This window comes from Blennius ocellaris (assembly GCF_963422515.1).
Source record: "Blennius ocellaris genome assembly, chromosome: 18".
Taxonomy (NCBI): Eukaryota; Metazoa; Chordata; class Actinopteri; order Blenniiformes; family Blenniidae; genus Blennius; species Blennius ocellaris.
The window spans coordinates 8,636,351-8,659,675 of NC_137667.1; the positions used below are offsets into that span (position 1 = coordinate 8,636,351).

A 23,325-nucleotide genomic window follows, 5' to 3' on the forward strand; every position below is an offset into this window, starting at 1 on the left:
ATGATCAGCGGCGGCCACACGGGCCACACCAGGCCTCACACTCGCTCCGGCAGTGAGCGCACTGCTGTTACTCAGCATTTCCACAGAACCTGTCGAACAGACCACGAGTGCACTCATCAGACGCTCCACTCATCCCAGGCTGAACACATTTGACAGCTAATGTGACTCCGCAAATGGCCTTTGAACCACAGACACGTTTGTCAGGCTAATATGAGTTTCCGCAATGCTCAAGTTGGAAAATTACATCTTTGCATGAAAATAGCGCACTGAACTCTGTCAGACACTATCACAGGGAGTGTGTGATTATCTGAGGCGGAGCACCTAAAGTCAACTCAAAAAATACTTGGAAATAGCTAAATTCAAACCTGATGTGGTAAAAGACATTAGGCTGTCTGAGTTACTTTTTGTAATATTTTCAAGAGAGAGTCATAAAAAAAATCCATCTAAATAATTAAATCAATTGAAAACGTAAAGAAGGCACCCAGAGACCTTAGTGAGAATATGATTCTCCATTGTCCCATTATTCAATTTCAATTAAATTGTATTTATCCATATAGCACCAGATACAGCACAGTCACAGTCAATCCATTTACAACTCTAAACCCATATGTTAGCCTCTGAAAATCGTTTTTTTTTTTTTTTATCAAAATCCGATCACAAGTTTTTGAGTTATCCTGTTCAAAACGATCAACAAACAAACCAAACAAACAGCCAACCAACCAACAGCAATGGGAATATATACTTTGTGGCAGAGACGAAATACAAAACTGTGGCTTGATTTGATGGCGTGTGTATTTGTGCACGCTTGATATGGAAAATATTTACTGAGTCTAATAAATGATATCAGGGAGCTGTTTCGCATTTAACACATTCAAATGTAGGACTGAAGTATATGGAGGACTAAATGTGCCAAAATTAAATAAATAAATATACCATTAAATAATCAACTACATGTGTCATTAATGAATTTAAGTTGGAATCTAATTATGTAGATGTATCATTAAATGTGTCATTAATTCATTAAAATACCAATTCATTTGATGTAAAAAAACCGTACATCCTTTTTATTTCACTATTTAATTATTTCATGGTCCAGTGTTGCACCGCTTCATGAATTTATTTTATCTGTCAAACTCTCCCGTCAGAAACAAAGTAGATATTTTAATTCAAATGAAGAATTTCACTTTAGTCCAATTATAAATTTAATTCTCTAATTTATACAATTTTAAAATAAAGTGTTAATTGAGTATTAGTTAGTTTGAGGAAAACACATGTTACTAAACAGTCACTTGCCTGATAGTGTATTAATAGAGGTATGACATTCAAATACTGAGGTCTTTCTAATAACAAAGCTGAAAATACAAACCTCTGAAAACACGTCTAGTCAAATATGTCAAGGTGAAAGACACTTGTTCCCTGATTAGAGACAGAAAACTAAATAGACGTTCTCTGAATAATAAACCTGCTGCTATAGTTGACTTTTCAAGGATATCAAAGTCCACGATTGAACTGAAACATGTCTTTGCTTAAATGGTTTCTGTTGAAATAAAGTCTGAATCCCCTGACATGCAGCCACTCCACATGCAAAGTGCTACAGTTGCCGCTGAAAAACAGGTTTTACAGGAAGAAGCTCAAACAAAAATCATTCTTTCCTCCCCCGGTGCTGTCATAATGTCACTGACATGCTCGCACTGATGACATGTCACCTGGCCCTAAATTGCTTAGCCTCATGGCGAGAGGAACACGCAAAATCAAAATACAGAGGCAGAAAATAAAGGAAGTAACCTACATGGCTTCATCAGCTGTGACGGAGGAAAATAATGTTTCAACTTGCAAAATATATATTTGAAAAGTACAGTCAAAACATGATTTCACCAAATAATAGGAAAACAGGACTGATGATCATAAATAATCAAGAGCAGCAACCACAAGAAGGCTTTTATTGTGGCAACACTTTTTTTTTCTGCGTAACTCTTATCAAACGCCTCTGATGCCACTAACCATCAACGTGATGAACGCCAAGTTCTGCTTGTTCACTTCTGGTGTTTAACTTCCATTATTCATCGGGGAAAACCACCACAAACCGCTCCTGGATCTCTCCAAAGGGACGGACACACAGACTGAGACAGCGCACAGACAGGTCAGGACTCTTGAGGCCAAAAGCTCCTGTAATCTCATCTGTGGCGGAGATAACTTTCCAGACCTGGATGTGATGAATGGAAAGAGCTTTTGAGGGAGGATAATGACGGAGGACACTTTCTCCTCACACAGGATGTCTGTCCAGCTAATCAATCTTTGTTTGCGTGTCACCGTTGGAGGCTGCATGTGTGAATGTATGTGTGAATGGGTGAATGTGACGAATCATGTAAAGCGCTTTGGGGCTGCTCTCAGTGAAAAGGCACTATATAAGTCACGTCCATTTACCATATCTATCTATCTATCTATCTATCTATCTATCTATCTATCTATCTATCTATCTATCTATCTATCTATCCATCCATCCATCCATCCATCCATCCATCCCTCCCTCCCTCCCTCCCTCCCTCCCTCCCTCCATCCATCTATCTATCTATCTATCTATCTATCTATCTATGTATCCATTAATCTATCAATTCAACATTCATCTGTCATTGTAACCAGCCATCCATCTATCCAATCAATCAATCAATCAATCAATCAATCAATCAATCAATCAATCAATCAATCAATCGATCAATCAATCAATCAATCAATCAATCAACAATATTTGTGAAGCGCTTTACAACACACACAGTGACCAAAGTGCTGATTCTGTGAGGACAAAGAATCAGAAAGCAAAGGAACATTTTCACCAAATTGGATGTACTCTGTTTTGTCCTGATTTAAATGGAGGAAATGTTTCCCGAACCACAGCTTAATGTCTGTGACCACTTGAGTGCAGTACCTCGCATGCCAATGGAATTCTTTAATCGAGACGGGAGGATTGAATGATCCACCGTATCAAATGCTGCTGAGACAACAGGGTATTTGGCATCAACAGGCATCTTCCTATACATTCATCTGTCCATCCGTCTGTGGATGTAAGCTTGATATAATCTGTGTCCCTTTCTATCACTTTAAACAAATAAGAAAAGAGCTACACCATCAGTTCTAAGACCCCCAGTTCGTCTTTATGCTGGAAATAATCTTTTATTTGATGGCTGTATGTTAGGGGCCGGCCTCCTCTATTGAATTTGAAATTTAAAACCTTTGAGATAATATCACTTAAAACTTTACTAATGGTTTTACACAGCAGTGTATGCATTTAAGTAATGAAAGAGTAAGGCATGCTACGATGTGTGGGTTTGAGAGAGAGACGGGAGGCTGAGTTGGTGGGAGTAGAGATGTGGATGATGAGATTTTATTTGGGAATGAGCAGCAGGTTGAGTTCAGAGATAAAAGCTGGAGAGGGCAGGTGAAGATGGGATCAGGAAGACCTCAGATAAGATTCATGGATGTAGGAGAAACAGACACAGGGGTTATGTTTTCAGCGACCCTAAATGTGACATGAGATGAGACTATAAATATAGCAAGTGTTTTGTTTTGGGGGTTTTTTCTGTACCTGGTCAAACAGCTGTTTCCCAGTGGTGCTGGGCTGGATGGCAAACTCCAGCTCAGCGTCCATGGTGGTGACGCGAACATTGACCTGTCGGAGAAAATAAACAGGAGTTCAATGACTTACCGAGACTCAGAGAGCTGTCAACATAGGTAAAGCATAGTAAACTACAGCAGAGCAGTATGTATATGGGTCGTTGGTGGTGGTGTGGGGGGGGGGTATTTGCAGAGTAAACACATGGGGCGCTGCTTTCTCAGAGCCAGACGGGCTGTTTGAACTGAACTCCAAATCTGAGGTTTTACTGTTTTAAGTATTCAGTCATAAGTCCAACGATTAAACAAGGAGGATGATTGAGAAAGGAAATAATACATGATCTCTAGTCATTTAATTTTGGGTGTTTCGATTGAAGTCACTCAGCCCCATTAAAAAGAAATAAGGCCTGTGATTCAGATCTGTGGTTAATGACTGATCAGGCTGGCCTGTGAGTACACAAAAAAGAAAGACCCAAATGAAACCTACCTTCATGTGCAGAGGACTTAATGTCCACTCACAGGGAACCACCCCAATGATTAATGCACAAAATCATTGCAAACAGTATGACTGGCGTGCCACACAAGACAATAAAAACTGACGTCAACTGTGTCCCATAATGGACAGAAACAATATTGTACATTGTACGTTTGGTTAGTAACGTGCAAAGGCCATACAACAACGCACAAATATTTACAATGGCTGCTTTGAGGTTATGGATGTACTGAATATGTGTGTGTGCGTGTGTGTGTGTGTGTGTGTGTGTGTGTGTGTGTGTGTGTGTGTGTGTGTGTGTGTGTGTGTGTGTGTGTGTGTGTGTGTGTGTGTGTGTGTGTGTGTGTGATGTCACATGTCTCTGGTATTTGCGGGGGGTTATGAAATGACACAGACCCTCCTGGTATTGACCGAACATATTAAAGCCCAGTGAAAGTGATACAAAGAGGTTGGTGGACACAGTGAGGAGAGGAAGCCCGCGAACAGAAGCCTCCAGTGACATCTTTCATCTCCTCTCCATTGTGCACAAATTCAATGACGCCCACTGGAAAAGGGACGTCTGGGCTGAGGCAGCGACTCGACCGATGACTCAGTGCTCCACCGATTCCCATGAAGATAGATGCAGACTGCGCCGGTAACTGACAGGAGCAAATCCCAAAGCGAGGGCAAATCCAACCGCAGCTTTGGTTCGGGAAGCACCTCAGCACTGTGCTGCTGAGGATGTCATAAGAACACAGTAGTCTAGACAGTGAATATTCAACATGCCATATTTATTCAACCGTGAGTCTGCTGGTGTCAAGTGAGGTTAGCAAAGACAACTAACTTAGCCTCAAAACTCTTGAAACTTCAGCAAAGTAAATCAAGTTAATCAAATAAGGATGCACTGAGACCCACAAGGACATGTGGCTGTAATTAGAGTGTAGATTGGACCCGTTCCATTGAGACACAGATGGAAACCTCTACTACAAACATCAGATTGCAAATATGCAATCCTTCTTCCATCGATTTGTGAATAAGACCTCAAACCTGCTTATCTTTTCATAAGAAAACCATGGACTCCAATTTTGCCATTTGCCAGTTTTCAGATGATACCCCATTGACAGACATTGACAACAGACAATTTAAATGTTTATCATTTTCAAGCAGAAACCTGAAAAAATAGGTTTGGTTTTAAAGGGTTAACCGGCTCATACCAGCTCCAATTCACTGCTAAAAAGCGGGGGAAGGAGGGGAAAACCCTGCATTTACTTTACACCGCAAAACAAAGATCCCCTTTCAGCTGCAGAGCCCCAGCATTCCCTTCCTATCGTCCTCTGCATCCTCATAGAGCCAGATTACTTTAAAACCTTCCTACCAAAAGAGACCCCAAAGTTGTTCTATTAAGAGTTCCTTTGTCGGATTTCACTTGTTTGACAGATGGTTTTGCAACTCTGGCAGTTTTGAATGCTTCTCCTAACATAATGGTCTATATTTACAGCAGCCAAAGAGGGAGCACCTAGAAAAACACACCCAAACCAGTAGAGAATGGAACATGTGAATGTGCAGAGCAGAGGAGCCAACAGAAACCACTGAGTGAGGGATATCTGATCTCAAACTGAGTTCTCCAACGGTAACTCACAATAAACTAAGGCCATTCACAGCGGTAAAGAAAACATGACGTGTATTTCTAAAAATATACCGGGCAAAGACCCAGAGTTCCACAATGAGCAAATTCAGTCAGAGGAAAGTCCGGGGGGGGGGGGGGGGGTCACATTAACTGTTTATATCCCAGCCTCACAGGTCAGTGCAGTAGGACCTGACTTGATCACTGTAGCTGTGAAGACCCCGTTTCCAAAACTAATCTTCTATTATGACACAAAGCACCTAAAAGTTCTCCATTAGTGGTACTAAGTGCTGGTCACTAGGAAACAACACAGAAGCACTATGGAAACGTAGTGAAGACTCAGAAATACAACAACAACAAAAAAAAGCGCTTTTGGATGGAGCTGGTTTACTTTCTGCTTTAGGGTGAGGTCAGAAGATTGAACACATGGCTGGATGGTTCCAACTATTTGCTTAGCTTAGCATAAAGTCACTGCTGAAGCTAGCAATTTCTCCTGGTTTCCAGTGCCTGCTAGTGCAGACTCTGTGCCAGTTATTACATATTTACACTGTGGTACCATGGCTCCTGGAGTAAACGTGTTCTCACTGTGTCCAAAAAAGGAACTTTTTGGAAAAATGTTTGATAGACAGAATCAATCCCATTTTTTGGAACGTCCAGATTTGTGATTATCAAATAGATTAACATAGAACGGAATAGGCTAATGCCTGAACATGAGTTTTTAAAGTGTATTTCCTTGACAAATAACAATATTAACTCCTCGTCATCCTTTTGGAAGACAATCATAAATGTAACGAAAGTTGATTGGCTTCGTCTGTGTGTTAGTGTTGCATTAACTGTGCAAGTTGAAAATACCACAGTGAGACTGGGAGTCAGGGTGAGTGTCGAGTCTTTGCTGAGGCAGTCTCCATGCTTCTTGCTACATATTTACAGTTCAGATGCCGGTATATGGTGCAAAGTGCAAACAGTCCACAGAAACACTGCGGTATCAGCTCTATTTCTATCGTTCTTTTTTTTTTGAGGAAGGACAATGATTTGCTTTCTGTTAGGGAGTCAGGTGAGAAAACCAATGGTGCGGAGCTTTTTCCGGTATATGAAGAGAAAATTATCTGTTAAACATAAAGCCTGGAAACTAAATGACACCGTTCTTATCAGATCAGCCGCTGTGCTAAAGCTGTTTGTCTCAGTTTCCAGTCTTCAGCCTGTGGCATAGTGGCACATTTCGTAACATAGTCAATGTTACAAAATGTGTGTGATAAATATGAGTCCTTTCTGCATATGTAACACTAGAGTGGCACTAAACACTGTGCATCTATTCTTCTAAAGACATCTAGTGACATATTTATGCAATTGAAAGACCTTTAAATTTGGAGACTGGTGAAATATGAGCAAATTTGGTCATTATAATAGTATCACTATTTGAAACTTTTAACAGGGAGCAGTGGTGGCCTTGAAGGAAAGGCAGCAAACTTGTAACCAGAAGTTCAGATATCCTTAAAAAACATTCCGCAAGTGTCCTGTTACGAGAAATGTCAAAACAGGTCTGAGGGAGAGCCTGAGCCAGGTGCAACTGGATGATGTGTGAGAGCCGGGGTGGGGCAGAAAATACATCCAAAAGTCTAATAAAATGTTGTCTGTAAACACAATTTTTGACATCATTATGTAGATTTTGTGAACTCAGCAATAAGAACCTGGATTTTCAAATTACTGCCTTAAAAAGCTAAAAAAAAAAAAAAAAAAAGGGGGGGGGGGGGGTCCCTTACATGTTAACAGCTTTTACAGTCAGATTAGTCTAAACCTTGAGAATGAGGGACTCTGGCTAAAGTTGTGGTTGCAGCACTACGAGCCAAGTCTACAATGTCTGGATCAAACACTTACTGTGTCGACCAAAGTAAAAAAATACAAATGGCAAAACGTATTGAGGGCACTTCAATATCATTGACCTCAGTCTTGGAAAAAAAAAACCTTCAATAACTGTCTGTAACATGCTTTTCCAATTATTGCCCCAATGAAGAGTAAGAGACTATATTTTATTTTTATTCAACTTTTATTGGAGTAAAAATTAGTGATCCTCTTAGTACTTAGTAAAGTCAGGTGCTATTCTGTCAATTAATCAATCAAGCCAGTCCTCCTCAAGCATTCAAGCTATTTCCTCCCAGGACTCTCTCTCTCTCTCTCTCTATAGTGTCCCATCAGGCCACCCTTCCCTTTTCTGGACAATCATGAACTGAGTAACTTTCCTTCAGACTACTCAGTGGTGAGGTCAAGTCAGTCTTCACCTCAGTAGTTAAACTGTAATTGGGCCATGCTGCTTTCTTCGCTGAAGACTATTCAATATTTAACCCTCTGCATAGTTTGCATGGCTTTAGCGGGGTGTGTTACGCAGAGGAGTTGCTATGGTGATTTCTCAGACAACAAAAGGGCCATAAAAGTCCAAAGTGGCCATACAAGAAGGATGGTGTAAAAAAAAAAAAAAAAAGCTTTGTAGGCAGGTAGCTTAATGACTTATTTACTATGCTTATTTTGTAGGCTTGTGCTCAAAAATGATACTCCCTTATATTCTCATGTTGAGTGCATGCTTTGATTTGTTAAGGTGTGTGTGTGTGTGTGTGTGTGGGGGGGGGGGGGGGGGGGGGCATGGAATGACAGATTCTCTGAAATAGGGTTAGAAATATATACAGTATCTTGTTGTAGCGGATGTTCCTCTGTTTAATCTAATATGTAAGATGACGATTTAACGTAATATAAGTGAATATTACATTTGAAGTCTTTAATTACAGCCTTCACTGACCACATTGGAACTTAAAAGCTGCTGCTTCCAGAGGAGCGTACACTCCTCTGGAAGTTAGCGTTTTGTCAGTTAACTCAACGTAACAACTTCCTGTCGCCGTCAACTTCACCAAACTTAGGTGGAAGTGCTTTTTGCGAGGTCATGTGTGCTGGTGAACCGTGTCAGACGGATAAGAGCTCAAACAAAGTCAAACTAGCCAGCGTGACTACCCAGCATAGTTAGCAGTATCAGCAGCCAAACGTTTAACTTAATGTGGTTGTTGCTCCAATCGCCCCGACACATCCTGCGCGATACGTGATGTTGGTAGAGGCAGAGATTTATTTAAAGGGTTGAGAACGATCGTTCAAAGACATGAAGTCAGCTCCCATTGGTGAATCACACCTTCAGGGTGTTGCAGGTTCGATTGGGTTATCTATGATTAAAAGAACAAACTAACAATGGAAATTGACCATGAAGAGGAAACACCCATCCATGTTGATGGCGGCCACGCCTTGTGTGGCTTGTGTCACGGGCTGTGACTGCGGGAGAATGCAGGATTGTGGGAGAGCCAAGGAGCGCTATCGTTTACCTGTGACAATGTGTCATTGATGCAGGTGAAACCTGAGTCACACCAGCGTCAACACTGGAGACTTCACTGCTCCTCCAACCTGATCCAAACTCCCCAACTCTGGTTGTTTTGTATTTAAATAAGGGAGTATCTACTTTCCAAACACACAGTGTTGGAATATTCGATAAGAGGCCAAACATTCGAGTCGTCACATCTCAGACTTCCTGAAGGCTCCTGTGCCAGTCACAAGTTTGACCAGATCTGAGAGGAAAGTGACACTTTAATTCTCTTTCCTATGTGCTTCTTAGGAAGACTGCAGCTACAGACACAGGAGCGACCTCTAATATTCAGAACATATGATTTCTACCTTGGATGAAAAAAAATCTAGAATAAAATATACAATATATAGAAAGCTGAAACTTTGCGGTCGTCTTTAAAATTTCCGTGCCAGTGATATTGTACATTTTTATAATTATATTCATTATCTGGAATCAAACTGATGAACAGTTCGATTTAAGATCCAATCAAAAACATATGCAAAGTAAGATTGTTAGACATTTCAAGTAAAATACGATTTTTGAAGGAATTATGGATATGTATTGCTGCAAAGTAAGTCAAACACATCAGCTTTTATCATTAGTTACTGTACATCTTTTCATGACTAATGTCTGATGCTGTGTGAGCTGGGAAAGCTTCCAGCTATCGTGACTCTCAGTGGGATAGCTAGACCATAAATAACAGGAGGACAAGTGGGAAAAATCAAGCAATTTTAGCCACATATATTTCAAAGAGTTATCGATTCATTGCTTCAGACATTTTTCTACTGCACGTTTATAAATGTTTCAACATCTCATACGTGACGATTTACTTAATTATTATTGAGCATTTGTGCATTTTCAACTGAAAACAAGCTACTTGAAATGAAGGTGAGAATCAAAACAGAGGATCGTTGGCGCTGTGCATGTAGAGTGCTGCTTCCTTCACATCACACCTCCCTGCTCTGCTCGCCCACATGTTTCTGCCTCCAGACCCGATGTGCTTCATCACACTTTTCAAGCACTAATGCAATTTCAGCGTTTTCACACAAGCCTTCTTTACATATCTACCCTATGTGAGAAGTGAGAGTCAGCACCTGCAGGATTAAACCAACATTAAGAAGCTGGCTTCATTAAAACAGACTTTCGTCACAGAGCTCAAGTCATTCACCAAAACGGGCTGAGGTGGCTGTAAAGGAAAAAGTGTGTTTTGTTTGTGGAAAATGCATGCAATGAGTTGATGCTGCTATCAGACGTCCATGATGTCACTTCCACAGCGGCGCTCATGACAACCCCGAGGCCTTTTCTAAACAAACCCACAACACACTTTATGACGCCGATCAAGGCTTCAGTCATTGTTATCACAATACCACTCTGTTCGGCAGCAACTCATGTTTCCATCATGACCTCAATGCAAAAAGCAGAAGCTGGTTCTCGCTCTTTCCATATGAAGTAGACTCAAGTGGACTCGAATACACGTGCCTACTAGAAATTTCCAACCAGTGAGAGAGAGATGTGAGTTACATAGACGGGGTGGGGCATCATGAGCCAGGAGCACCTCAGTCAAACTAAAAATACAGCCTGATGAAATGAAAACAAAACACAGACGTTTCAAAAAAGACTTTAAGAGCCCAAAATTTATATATCCAACATCTGCATTAACCCCAGAAGATATTGATTAGTTATAACATGAGGTCAGATTGTTCATGAGAGCTTCAGCATCCAGAAGAATTTGAGCGGTCAGGGAAATGCCTTTTGACCAAAAGGAAGCAAGTAGAGGATAAAAAAAGGTTTTACTTGCTTCACATTTTTAGAAGTGAATTAATTAAGAGATGAAATGATCACTAAAATATATAAAAAAATGTTTTAGTGCAAAAACAATAAACACTATGACCGTTGCAAATTATATACAAAGACCTGCCAGATATTACAATTCAAAAGAAGCTAACTGGCACAGCACAGATTTAGTTAATCCCAAAAAGTGTTTATTAAAGTGTGGAGCAAGGCAACCATAGGGGGCGCCAGAGAGCCACAAGCGTCTGGGAAATCTGCAGGTCGGGGAGATGAATTTCCCCAGCATGATTGTTAATAAAATGGAACAAGCAAGTCACAAACTTATTAATTATCTGATCAAGAGTCACTTTTTCTAGCTGAATTTATTGTTTGTGTAACAGAATGATGATTAAAAATGTTAAATGTGCATTAAACTGAATAACTGTTATGACGGTTGCAGACTTTATATCAAGCTCTCCCAGAGATTTCTAATTCAGAGCAGCTATTTGCTTTCTATTGATTATGGATCCCAACAATAATCTCTTATATGGTGAAAAACATTATATTAGAGTCTATAAAAGCAGAGCAATGTGATTGAAGCTCTGTCAGGACTCATCCTTGATCACTTTAAGAACCTCTGCTCTATATGATCTGAATCTGTGACGATATCCACCAACAACGTAAACACACCACTTTTCTTTTCATGAATATGTTCAAGAGTAAATGTCCAATGACTTCTATGGTGCAAAATGTTCCCATAAATGTGGGACACCCTCAGGATACATGATGGACATGTGACTTGAGTGGCATTTCCCTTTAACGCAGACCCTTATTTAACATTTCAATGACATGAATAAGCAGTGAAAACTGGAAGTGATTTGTGGTTTTTCAAGCTCCGCGTATAGCTTGGTATGTTACTCAATCACCGAAATTTTCGAGATCTTTTTTTTTTTCTTTTTTTTTTGTGAAAACACGAAACACTACGCAACAGATCTCAACAAATCCATTCATAATCAAGGTCTGTACTGATTTTCAATGTTTCTGGGCTTAAATTAGATTTTTTTTAAATATAAAGTTCTATCATTATAATATTAATGTACTACCATAACTGTGAATAATTCTTGAGGTTTTGATTAATAAATGGCCAAATACAGAATAATACTCTGGTTCCAGGAAGCTATAATCGTTCCAGGTGTCTTGACAAAGCTATGCGTAATAAAGATGAATAAATCAAATGTGTACTTACCGCTTTGGGCATTTTTCCGTCTTTTTTCCTGGCTCTGTGCGAGGAGCTGTTAAATAATATTTATAATGAGGGGGTAAAAAATTGTTTTTCTTTCTTTTTTCCAGAGAAGAAAGCTGATCTGAGCGTGTCTCCGCGCGTCCGTGTGCGCTCCTCGGTGCGCCTTCCTGAAGAGAGAGAAAAGAGGAGAAACGAGTTTCAGCCACTTCTGCCTCTCTTAAAGCGGCTGAGAGCAGCTCGACACTCCTGCGAGCGACAGTCATCAGCATGAATCACCGCCGAAACCCGCAACTTACGGACGACCGACCGACAAGTCACTCGCAGAACACGAGGGGCCGGCCCCGGCCTTCAACATAAGAGCTGCCCACACTAAAGTCTCACTTTTATTTTTAAAACAGGAGCAAAATAAAATCTACATTTAGCAACTGGAAAATGACAGTGTATGGTCAAAGCAATCTGTTTACTATTTTTCACTTTAATCCCACTTTATTTTGAAATCGTTTCATTCTTTTTTAATCATATTTTATATGGTTTGTCCTTTTCTATTGCATTAAGTTTGTGCATTTAACACCTTATATGGCAAATAACCACATCTGGTCACTGCTAGCTTTTTTTGGTTCATTAAAAGTAACCATAATAAGCTAATTCTATTCTATAAAAACATTTGTTTCTGCACATCACTTGCACTATTTGGAGATTAAGATGAGCCAACAGGCTTTATGAAGAAATCCATCATCAATTGATCTTCTACACTGCTATACTAGAGCCAATCTCAGTCTGCAACATGGACATAGGTGATTGACACACATGGTGATTATCGTCTTCAAATTGTTTCTCGATTAAACACATTTTCATGGACTTGGTATGAAGACCTTGATTGAGTGCACATTCATTATTATGTGTGATGAGTTGCAAAAACTGCCTCAAATTTTACTGACTGTACAAATTAGCTGCATGTGAGCAAAGTAAGCATTTACTATAAGATTTTAGTTAACTTAGAAGTTGGTTTACAAGAAATGTTGAAGTAAATGAATATGCTCAGTCACCAGTTACAGAGTTAAAGTGGCACTATGTGTATAATCATCCCACAATATATATGACTAGGTTACTTTATTACTGTGAATATCTATAGATTCAACAGTTGATCAGGGTTAACGGATGACAGACAACTTGCTTGTTTGGTCTAAATCCGACTCACTTAGTTTTTTTCTCCTTTCATGTCAAACACATTTCTTTATAAATGACTCATGTCCTTTTATGCGCTGAATCTTTCTCCTCAGCTAAAAATAGGGGCAAAGAAGGATTTTATTTTGAATTATAACACCGGATGTTCTTCCTTCCTGTCCTATCTTGACGTGTCTGAATGATTCAGGCACTCAGGTTGTGTTTGGTGCCTAACATTCTCTCCCGCCTATGATGAATTTGTCGTCTCCACCCGTCTCTGTTTCCAGGCTTTCATTCTGACACCTTCAACCGTCAGTAATCCCGCACCTCACGCAGTGTGACGCCTCCTGCCAGCGCCCTGTGCGTTTTTACCTTTATAATAAACACGTTAAAGGATTTTTTTTTTTTTTTAATCAAAATTTTAAAAAAAAACAGCGAACTTGCTGTACCCCGGCAAGAAGCTGCGCTCAGGCGCAAACACAGTCGATTTCAGAGGTGTTGACCCTGCAGGGTGAGGATCTGTGGGCGCTGCTGGTTACACACACCCACAGAGGAGCAAGGGAACAAACTCAAACCCAGCATACGAGAAAATCCACCTTTCCCATCAGTGATGTCACAACAAAACCTTCAGACGTGTAATACTGCCACTGTCTCTGTTGTGACTGCGCGTCTCCGCGCGCAGCCGCTCCGTGCGCGCAGCGGCAGCCACGCGCATCCTCTCGGTAATCCCGCAGACACCTGTTGTTGTTGGGAGATTTGCCTCCTTTGTGTAAAGCAGAACAGGGGGGGAAAAAGTGCGGAAACTGTCTTTACATATCTACTTTTGGGGGCTGAAGCTTCATCTGGCAGTGGTGAGAGCGGCTGACAGACCCACAGAGCAGCTCAGGTGGATTCTTACCGGAGCTGGTGAAGTCCGGTGGTGGATATCACGGAGGTGAGGAAGGACGGCAGCCGCAGATTTGCCCTCCCTCCCTTCCTCCCTCCCTCTGTCTGTCTGCTCAGCCGAGCGCAATATGGCGCTCAGCCATCAGCTGTGCGCGCTGCTGGAGCTCCGGAGCGCAGCCGGCAGAGGCGCACAAACCTCAGAGGTTCTGTCTGCGGCCAAGAGGTCCACTATCAGACAGGATCCATTTACCTTAAAGATTACAATCTAATTCCATAAATGATATATAATCTGAGCCTAATGTGATATATTGAAGACAGCACTTGTGCACCCCTTCATTACGTTACAGAAAAAAGAAAAATCCAACCCCAGAAAAAGTAGTTTTTGCAAACAATGAAATAAATTGATCATACCATACATTTCACACTTAAGGACCCAAATAAGAACGAAAAATTATAATCCATTGAGTACTGGTTTCATATCATATCACAGCTTTTTTTTTTTTTTTTTTTTTTTTCATTTTACATCATTGTTTTTACTAAACTCATCACTTAGAAAAAATAAGAAAATAGTTGACTGAAAGTTTGTTGATTAGATAAGACAATTCAAAAGATACACACAACATGACAGGGCCATTATGAAATCGAAAATATTGTTATAATTATATTTTTTTTAAAGAAATTATTAAATTATAGGCTACTAACAAATATAAACCTATTTGCCCCCTACAGTGAGACAACAGGTACACAAAAAGTTCTGTGAGCTTGTTCGGGTTTACAGTGTGGGCTTTGTGGGAAGTGTGGACTCAAATCCATCTAAACATCCGAGTTATTATCATTAAAGGAGCATTTTGAACATGGATTGGTGTTTCCTACTTTTTGAATCTTTTTTGTTCCAGATACCTACACAGCCTGCATCGGGTCACGGGTGAAAATAGATATGATGTCTCTAGTAGAAGCTGCTGTGCACTTTTAAATCCTCTTTAGTTATCATTTTCTTCATCACACAAATACATATTTCCACTTGACCCAATTTTAACTAACTCATTTTAACTAACTCATTTTTATTGCATTTTTAACAGAATATTTATACATTCGCGGATTTAAAATGAAAATTGCATGACTGCTCAATCCAGGAAATGCTGAAGGGTGTATTGGGCGGGTCCAGAGCGGAGCCGACCAATGAGGTGAGAGGATTAAAATAGAGCCGTATAAATCAGAGGTCAGATCTTCTTCTCACCAGAATGCCAAAGTCATGGGTGAGGTGACAGACCTGCATACCTCTTCCTCTTATCACATTAACTACTTCATCCTGTACAACTACTCATACCTCCATCAGCAGCATGACACTGATTAGAAGAAATCTGCCTTTGAATGTGTTAGAAATAATCAATATCACCAAAACCACACATACCTCACAATTAGTAGCTCATCATTGGGTGCTATCATTAAATGTGACACCACTGAGAATTTCCCACTGGGATTCATAAAGCATTTCTATTGTATTATGTATCCAATACATTAAAAATAAGCCCCTAAATATAATTTATTAGAGGGTTCATATTTTTGAAAGTCATGTAGGCACATGTGCCAATTTTCACCTGTTCTTAACAGCAAATAATCCAAATGTTTGAGCACCATAGTTCTACAATATAATTGTGTGATATGAAACTATATTACTTAATATCATAATAACAGTTAATCACAGTTGATATATTACAAGATAAAACTGAGAAAAGTGACAGTTGCCAAATGTGAACAGGAAAGGGTTAAGTAGAGGTGAAAGGTATGTACTGTCGGTATATAAGACTCGTTGGTAGCATTGACACAGAGTAAAGATTAAATTTGTATCATCGTTTTTATCCACAATAATTAATCGTGTATGAGATTATTCCATTTTCCAACTGTAAATATCATTATAGTTGTTATAACAAGAAACAAGATAGTTTCATGAATGTAAGCAAGTGAAAGTACAGACATTTGTGTTTGAATGCAGAAAGTAAAAGTAAAATAAATACTCCTGTAAGTTTAGGTAGCTGTAAATTGCACTTAAGTACAAACCCTCTGTTATGTGATCGATCTAAAGTGTACAGACCAACAAACACACTAACAAATGGAGCAGGAACATTAAGATGCAACAGTTTTATTGTGGTGAAATAATCACATGTAATGCAAAACATTGAATTTGAATTTTGGTGCTTTGAAATGAACGGTTTATTTAGTTATGCATGACAGATGCAAATGGTTAAAGTCACTGTAAAGTACTTTGAATGTTCTTCAGAGTGATCCTGGTGCTCTCTTCAAACCTTTCTCTTTCCTTTTTTTAATCAAACCAAAAAACACTGTATCTTTAATTTTGAAAGATACAAATCTGTGAGGGATAAAACTACAACCACTTGCACGTCATATTTACAACAAGTTCTCATAATGTAAGTATTAAAATGGTCTTAAATAGATTTATTTACATGTTGTGTTTCTTTAAACGCAAAACACTTTAAGCTTAATACATTTAAGAAATGTCTTTGGTTTCTTCACAAAAATGGGAATGCGGTGGAATTGGCGACTATTAAATGAAAGTTGATCTCTGTCTCTTTTAAGCAGGATAATGATCAATAAATCAGCCATGACTTCTGTAATGTTAATCAAGCAGCACTAGATGGCACTAGAACAATATCAATGTCCTGGGATACGTCAGAGGACAGGAGGTTACGTTTAATCGGTCAGCCTCTGTGGTTGTGTTGATGACTTACAACAACTCCTGCCAATATATCTTTTTATTCAGGAAAATTACAAAAAATAGTGAAACATGTCTGCAGTTGTGTTCTTGTCGCAATGATAATGTTTAATGATGATGTTGTGTCTGTGTCTAGTTAAAGCAGAATGAAGGAGCTGTCTGGTATTGTTCAGCAATAAAGCGTTTTTACAGATAAAATAAAAAGTCGTCTTCCTTTCCAACATTCTGCGGAACGCAGGTTTCACAATTACACTTAATCCGTTGGGAAAAAAAGAGAGTGTTTACGCTGTAGCAGACACAGAGAAAACGATTTAGTTAGTATGCCGGGTCACAGGAGGGTGCTGTTTCTTGATTTTGGAATGAAATTACACAGAGTAGACGTGTGTGAGTTTCAACTATAAAGCTACATACGGACGATAAAAATAAAATAGAAGCATGACTAAAACCACTGCAGGTCCTCTACAAGCTCCGATGGAGCTGCGGAAGCTACATAACGCTAACAGGAGGGAGAGCGTGGCCATAGACCTATAGAACTAGAGTTATATACAGGTTTATGAGCAGGAATCTACTTCTAAACTACTATAATGCCCTGTATTCTTCTGTGTTTTTGGTGTGTTTGGTGAGTCACAGAACTCCTAAAGGCCAGGCATGTGTACAACATGCCCTGAAGCCTCCCGTTGAGCCGTGTTCATAGTGAGGTGTGGACAGAATTTTTCTGGAGAAGGCTGGGTAGAAAAAAGAAAATTTTCCTTTTCATTGTGTGGATGTAACCTGAAGTTAACATCAATTAGTTTTTATAAGGCAATGAATTTGCATATTTTAATAAAAATTGACATCAACATGTTATGTTTATGTTTTTACAATGTAGGTCAAACATTGAACAGGCAGGCTGTCCTTTGATCTCCTTTGCTTCCTTTGATACCTTTGCTTCCTTTGATTTCTTTGGTCTCCTCAATGAGGTGGTTTTCCCATGCTAGATAATACCTCTGTCAATGTCACATGTGTTTGCAAGACCGAGTGAGCGACAGGAAGATATTTTGTCTGTGTTTCGCACGAGAAAAGTTCTCCCTCCCTGCTTCGATTGAACACAATAATTGACTCAACTATGAAAAGAGAAGTCAGCAGCATCGGAATCATGGCTCAAAGAGGTAACGTTGTGTCCAGGACTCTGTGATCTCAGTCTTAATAGAAAATGACTGTTTGGTGATCAGATGCTCAGTTTAATAACGATGAGAAACAAAAGGCTGCGGCCCATGAGAGAAGATCCATTTTAGTATTTAATCTTGGGCTTGATTAGAAGCATCACCATTTCCATTATTTAGGAGGAAATTATGGATTTAACAACACTTCTCATTTTTTCCTCTATTTATAGATTACCTTAGAGCTAAGATTTTATTTTAAATCTCATGTTTATATGCTCAATGTTTTTGTTAGTACAGCCCAATGTTGTAGTTCACGATTGTGACAACATGCTTAGGAATTCAGAACCATACTTCCACTTCAGGGAACGTGGAGGACGTTTATTTAACTAAACCTACAGAAAGGCTTATCCTTTGTGTAGTCCTTGTCATACCTCATTTTAGTTACATGTTATCTGTAGTACCAATGGAAAGACTCCGCTATGGCTCCATGAAAAGTTTCACTAACTTTTGGAATCCATTTCTTGCTCATTTTGAAAAAAAGATACAACAGCTGTTGACTGAGTTCCTGTTCCAATTTTGTATTAATTTATTTTTTTCTCTACCTCCCCATTATGGTTATACTTTATTGCATCTGAGCCTTGCATCTGCATATGAGCCTTGTTGTCTTGAAAAATTAAAACAAAATAGCGTTAGAATCTGTATATTTTGTTCTTGAGGGTGAATTTTTGTAACCTTTTTTTATCATATTCATCATGGTGATATTTAAATTCACACACAATTCCTTTTCACAGAGTATGATGGCGAAGCCATTCTGAAAAGGAAAGGCAGAGGCACCAGGCGTGACAGGGCCCGCAGAGACCGTGAGCAGGGGGCCCAGTCTACGACATTCCATGGTCCTGGTGGCAGGTCTCACAACGCCCAGCAGAGAGAGTAAGTGTTGGAAGATTCCCTCATGATTTCAATACAATACTCTACTTCCTGGTATGAGATGAAAAGCCTTCTTTAAAATATGTATAAGTATTAAAATAGAATCGGGTTTAACCTCTTGGCAGCTGGTGGTGCAGGAGGTGCAGTTGCTGGTTTTAATAGAATAAAGGAAAACATCACTGGCTGTTTAGTCATTCTTCTTGTAAAATAGAGTCCCTCGTCTCTAATGAAAGTGTGATTTGAAATGGGTTAGCTCTCTCATTTGTCACAATGCAGTTATTGTTCTTTAGGTTTCTTATAGAAATGGTGCATTTGAGTTACTGTAATTGCATTAGAGTTGAAAGGAAGCTTGAAGTCTAATTGAGGAAATCCATAAGTTGCTCACCTTGCATGTCAAGTGCTCTGAAGCAGCTGAAACTGTGACAACCGGTTCTCTACTTGACTTGTCGTCTTCGCGTATAGGTTTTAAAGTGAATTCTCTTTGTCTTCTGTAGCAACCCAATTTCAAGACCGGCACGGAAGGCCCGCTTTAACCGACGCCGAAAAGGCAAGGTGGGAGGAGGCAGAGATGGCAGAGGAGGCAGAGATGACAGACATGGCAGAGATGACAGAGGCAAAAGAGGAGACAGCAACCATCAACGTAATGAGGTGAGTTGATTAGAAGTATAAAACATTTCTCTTTTCAATATGATTATGTGATAGTTTTTTGGTACTTTACAATGCGTCACAAAATCCTGAAGCCGTAGTTTGGCCACGAGTTTTCTGAGTTTCCCTTTTTTTTTTTTTTTACATGATATTATTATTACCACAAATGCAATATTTAAAGTGCTGGAAACTTTTTAATTTGTTTTGAAAATGACCTCACGTAATAAAAAAACTTTTCTATAATCTTGTTTTTTTAAATGTACCTGTGATTAAGAAACTCGATATAAAAAAAATGTCTGCTGAACAAAGTGTACACAGTAAGACACAAATGCCCACAATGCATTTTTCTTATGTTGTTTCTCTGTGATCTTTGTTTTAAGGATGGTAATGACCTCCCTCCACCCAGCAACTTTGGACTGGAAGGTCCCACCACCATCCCAGAATGCAAGGTCAGTTGATTAATGTTTGGAAAAGCTCTTTCTCAGTGAAATCCATTTGCTATTTTTAACGTAGTCGTAGTAGGGTTTGTGCTTTAGAACTGACGCACTGTTTCCTCGAGCGTTTTTACACTTTAAGGTGTGTTGACTTCTTCCTGATTGGAGGAAGACGTTTGTTTTTCTTTCTAATACCTGACAAATCTTTCCACTGTGAACTTCCAGGGCAGCTACTTCTGCACCGATGAAATCAAGGACTTCGTCTACCGGTTCCTGAATCAGTAAGTTTCTGCCTCTTTAATGTAAAAAAGAGGGTTTTTTGTGAGTGTTTGCATCAATTTGATTGCACTTTAAAGTCTAGAAAAGCGCTACACACTAAATAGGAATCATAGGACTGAACACCAGTTACTCATAACTTTGTGATGTGTGTGTCACAGGTACTACACTATCTATGACTCGGGGGACCGGCAGCCTCTCCTGGATGCCTACCACGAAGGAGCATCTTTATCCTTCTCAACACCGTCCTCCAGCCAGAATCCGTCCAAGTGAGAACAAAAACCAATTAAAAGGAATTGGGGGATATATATATTTTTTTAGATTTTCCAGTATAGTATAGTATCGGTGTCCTCCATCGCTGCCAGCCTTTGTCTCATAGTGAGCATATCTGTCTCTATTCCCCCGGTGTTTAGGAGCAGCCTGGGAGAGTATCGCAGACACAGTCGGAACCTGAAGAGGCTGAAAAACCCAAGTGAGTTTTCCTTCATCGTGTGTTTCATAGTACGACCATTTTGTGTGAGACGATCTCTAATGTTTCCCTCTGTGAACCGCGCCTGCCTTTAGACATGCGCCACCGGCTGCTGAAACACACGCGGCTGAACGTGGTGGCCTTCCTCAGTGAGCTGCCAAAAACTCACCACGACGTTGCGTCTTTCACCGTCGACGTGAACATGTACACGGTGAGTCCCCCGGTTCATTCTGCAGAGGGGCACGTGTCCTTGTCACTCTTTGATTTTTTTTGTCCTTACCCTGCTTCCATGTTTTCTACCGACAGACCACTTTACTCTCGTTTACCGTGAGTGGAGTCTTCAAAGAAGGTGAGTCATTTTAACCTATTTATCAGGTGTCATGTTCATTCACTCCCTCTGGGTGTTTCAGTTGCTAAATTACTGGTCGCGTCTGTATTTCAGTTGATGGGAAATCTCGGGAGTCTACAAAGGCATTCTCTCGAGTTTTCGTCGCAGTCCCGGTAGGGAATTCTGGGTAAGTACAGAGCTCCCAGCTGCTTGCATTTTCCTCCTGTTGTCGTCCATCGATTTAACTAATTTTGTCTGTATCGGCTTTGAACAAGAAGCTCTTTGCTGCGAAAACACAGCGATGAGACTCTAATTTATTTGTTTTTCTTCATCAAACCAACCTTCAAATCCACCTAATTGTTCATCTTCTGTGTTCATCCTGACAGTTTGCGCATCGTCAATGACCAGCTTTCTGTGCAAGTGGCTACGACTCAGGATTTTGACCAAGCGGCTGTGGCTACGACTACGGAGTTCGACAAAGCGGCTGTGGCTACCACTGAGGAGATCGACCCAGCGGCTGTGGCTCCTGCCCCGACCCCGCCTTCCAGTTCCGTCCCCACCCTCAGTGCCCTGCAGCAGGAGATGCTCACGGCTTTCTCACAGCAGTCGGGCATGAATTTCGAATGGTCCCAAATGTAAGTCTCGTTTTTTCCACACTTGGCCTTGATGAGGCAAGATAAGTTCTGAATATCGCACCACTCGTTTCCTCTCGCAGGTGTCTTCAGGGAAACCAGTGGGACTTCTACAAGGCGGCACAGGACTTCACTGATTTGAAGGTGACTTTAATATCTCGATTGTTTTACCCTTAACCTTTGTGTAAAAACATTGTTGTAGCGCCAAAACTCTGAAACACTTTGTCGTTTCTTTACAGGCGGAGGGCAAAATCCCAGACGACGCTTTCATTAAGTGAAGCCTTAAATAATGCATTTGTGAAATAAAACTGGTGCATTTCTGATTTTGTTTTTTCATTTATTCTTTGCCTTTTTTGCTTAATTCGGGAAAGTTTTCAACAAGTTACATTAACTATTTTATGAACTGTATGTGAGCCGTTCGACCTGAGTACATACTGATACAGCCTTTAGTTTCCACTGTAGCCTCAGTTTTTGTTCATCTGTATAGAAACATGATGTGTATCTTTGATCATTAAATCAAATAGATTTCATGATTAAATCAATCAAATGATAATCAATCAGAATTCTTGAAAAAACACTACATCACTAATTGAGACATAAATATTCGCCTACACAGCAAAAAGCCCAGAGTTGAATTAACTCCCACAGTGTTCAGATTCAAATAAACCCACTTTTAGATGCAAACAGAGACGCAGAGTTTTTGCAGATCTCCACTGTGCCCGGAGTTTCAAGGAATCCTCATTTGTGGAGACTCAGAGCTGCTTTTATGTTTAAATGCAAGACCCAAATGTAGAGAAATATACTTTAAAAGAAAAGAAAAGAAATACTCGAGTACATGTAAACGTGGCCTGAGGCTGAAAGAGACAAACCCCAGGTCCAATACGTGCCGCTGTCACCAGGTGAAGACGATCACACATTCAGGCACAAGTGAAGCGCATCATGGAAATAAAGGAAACACCATGACAGTACCTCCCTCTCAACAGCCTGCTCCTGATGGCCCAGGTAGGTCTAGGTGGGGGGAGGAGGTCAGGAGGCCGGGCATGTGGAGCGTTTCCAGGGGGCCACGCAAGACGCTATCTGGTGTGGGACAGACTGACTGGAGCAGAACCCCTGTAAGGAGACAACAGCTGTAAGCAGCAAGGCCTTGGTTATCTTGGAGCAACAGAGAATCTTCTAAGTTCTCACTACAGCGTGACTGAGTCCATACGTTGGCCGGTTCGTTCTGTCATGGACGGCTGGATAAAGGATTCAGGAGGCCGAACACTGAGGTTGATTTATTTGAAGCATTGAGGAAAGAGGAGGTGGAGCAAGCAGCCCACAAAGATTGACATTACCGTCAAGACAAAGATCAAAACACCAACGATTGTAGACAGAATGACAGGAACAAAGAGAACACTTACTCTAATATGTGTGTGTGTAGGTTCATGCAAAAGAGTAAATTTGAGTCAGTGATTGTTTACACAAGTATCTTTACTTGTACTGTTCCAGCTTTGCTGGAAACCGCTCAGTTGTTTTTTTTTGCAGTCCACTCTGAACTGGTTTTACTCAGTTAAAGGAAGACACTTTACTCCGGGTGAAGTCAAACCACAGAGATCATTGTTGAC

The 23,325-nt window shown here is 40.2% G+C and overlaps 1 protein-coding gene across 1 annotated transcript in view; it reads right to left on the reverse strand.

Moving 5' to 3' along the window:
- ezrb (ezrin b) overlaps positions 1-12,294 on the reverse strand; it is a 33,905-nt gene extending 21,611 nt beyond the window's left edge. The window contains exons 1-2 of the mRNA XM_080513771.1: positions 12,092-12,294; positions 3,581-3,664 (exon numbers count right to left, since the gene is read on the reverse strand). Coding sequence (XP_080369897.1) covers positions 3,581-3,664; positions 12,092-12,103 — 96 coding nt within the window. The 5' untranslated portion in view covers positions 12,104-12,294. The remainder of the gene's footprint in view (positions 1-3,580; positions 3,665-12,091) is intronic.
- Between the last annotated feature and the right edge of the window lie 11,031 nt (positions 12,295-23,325).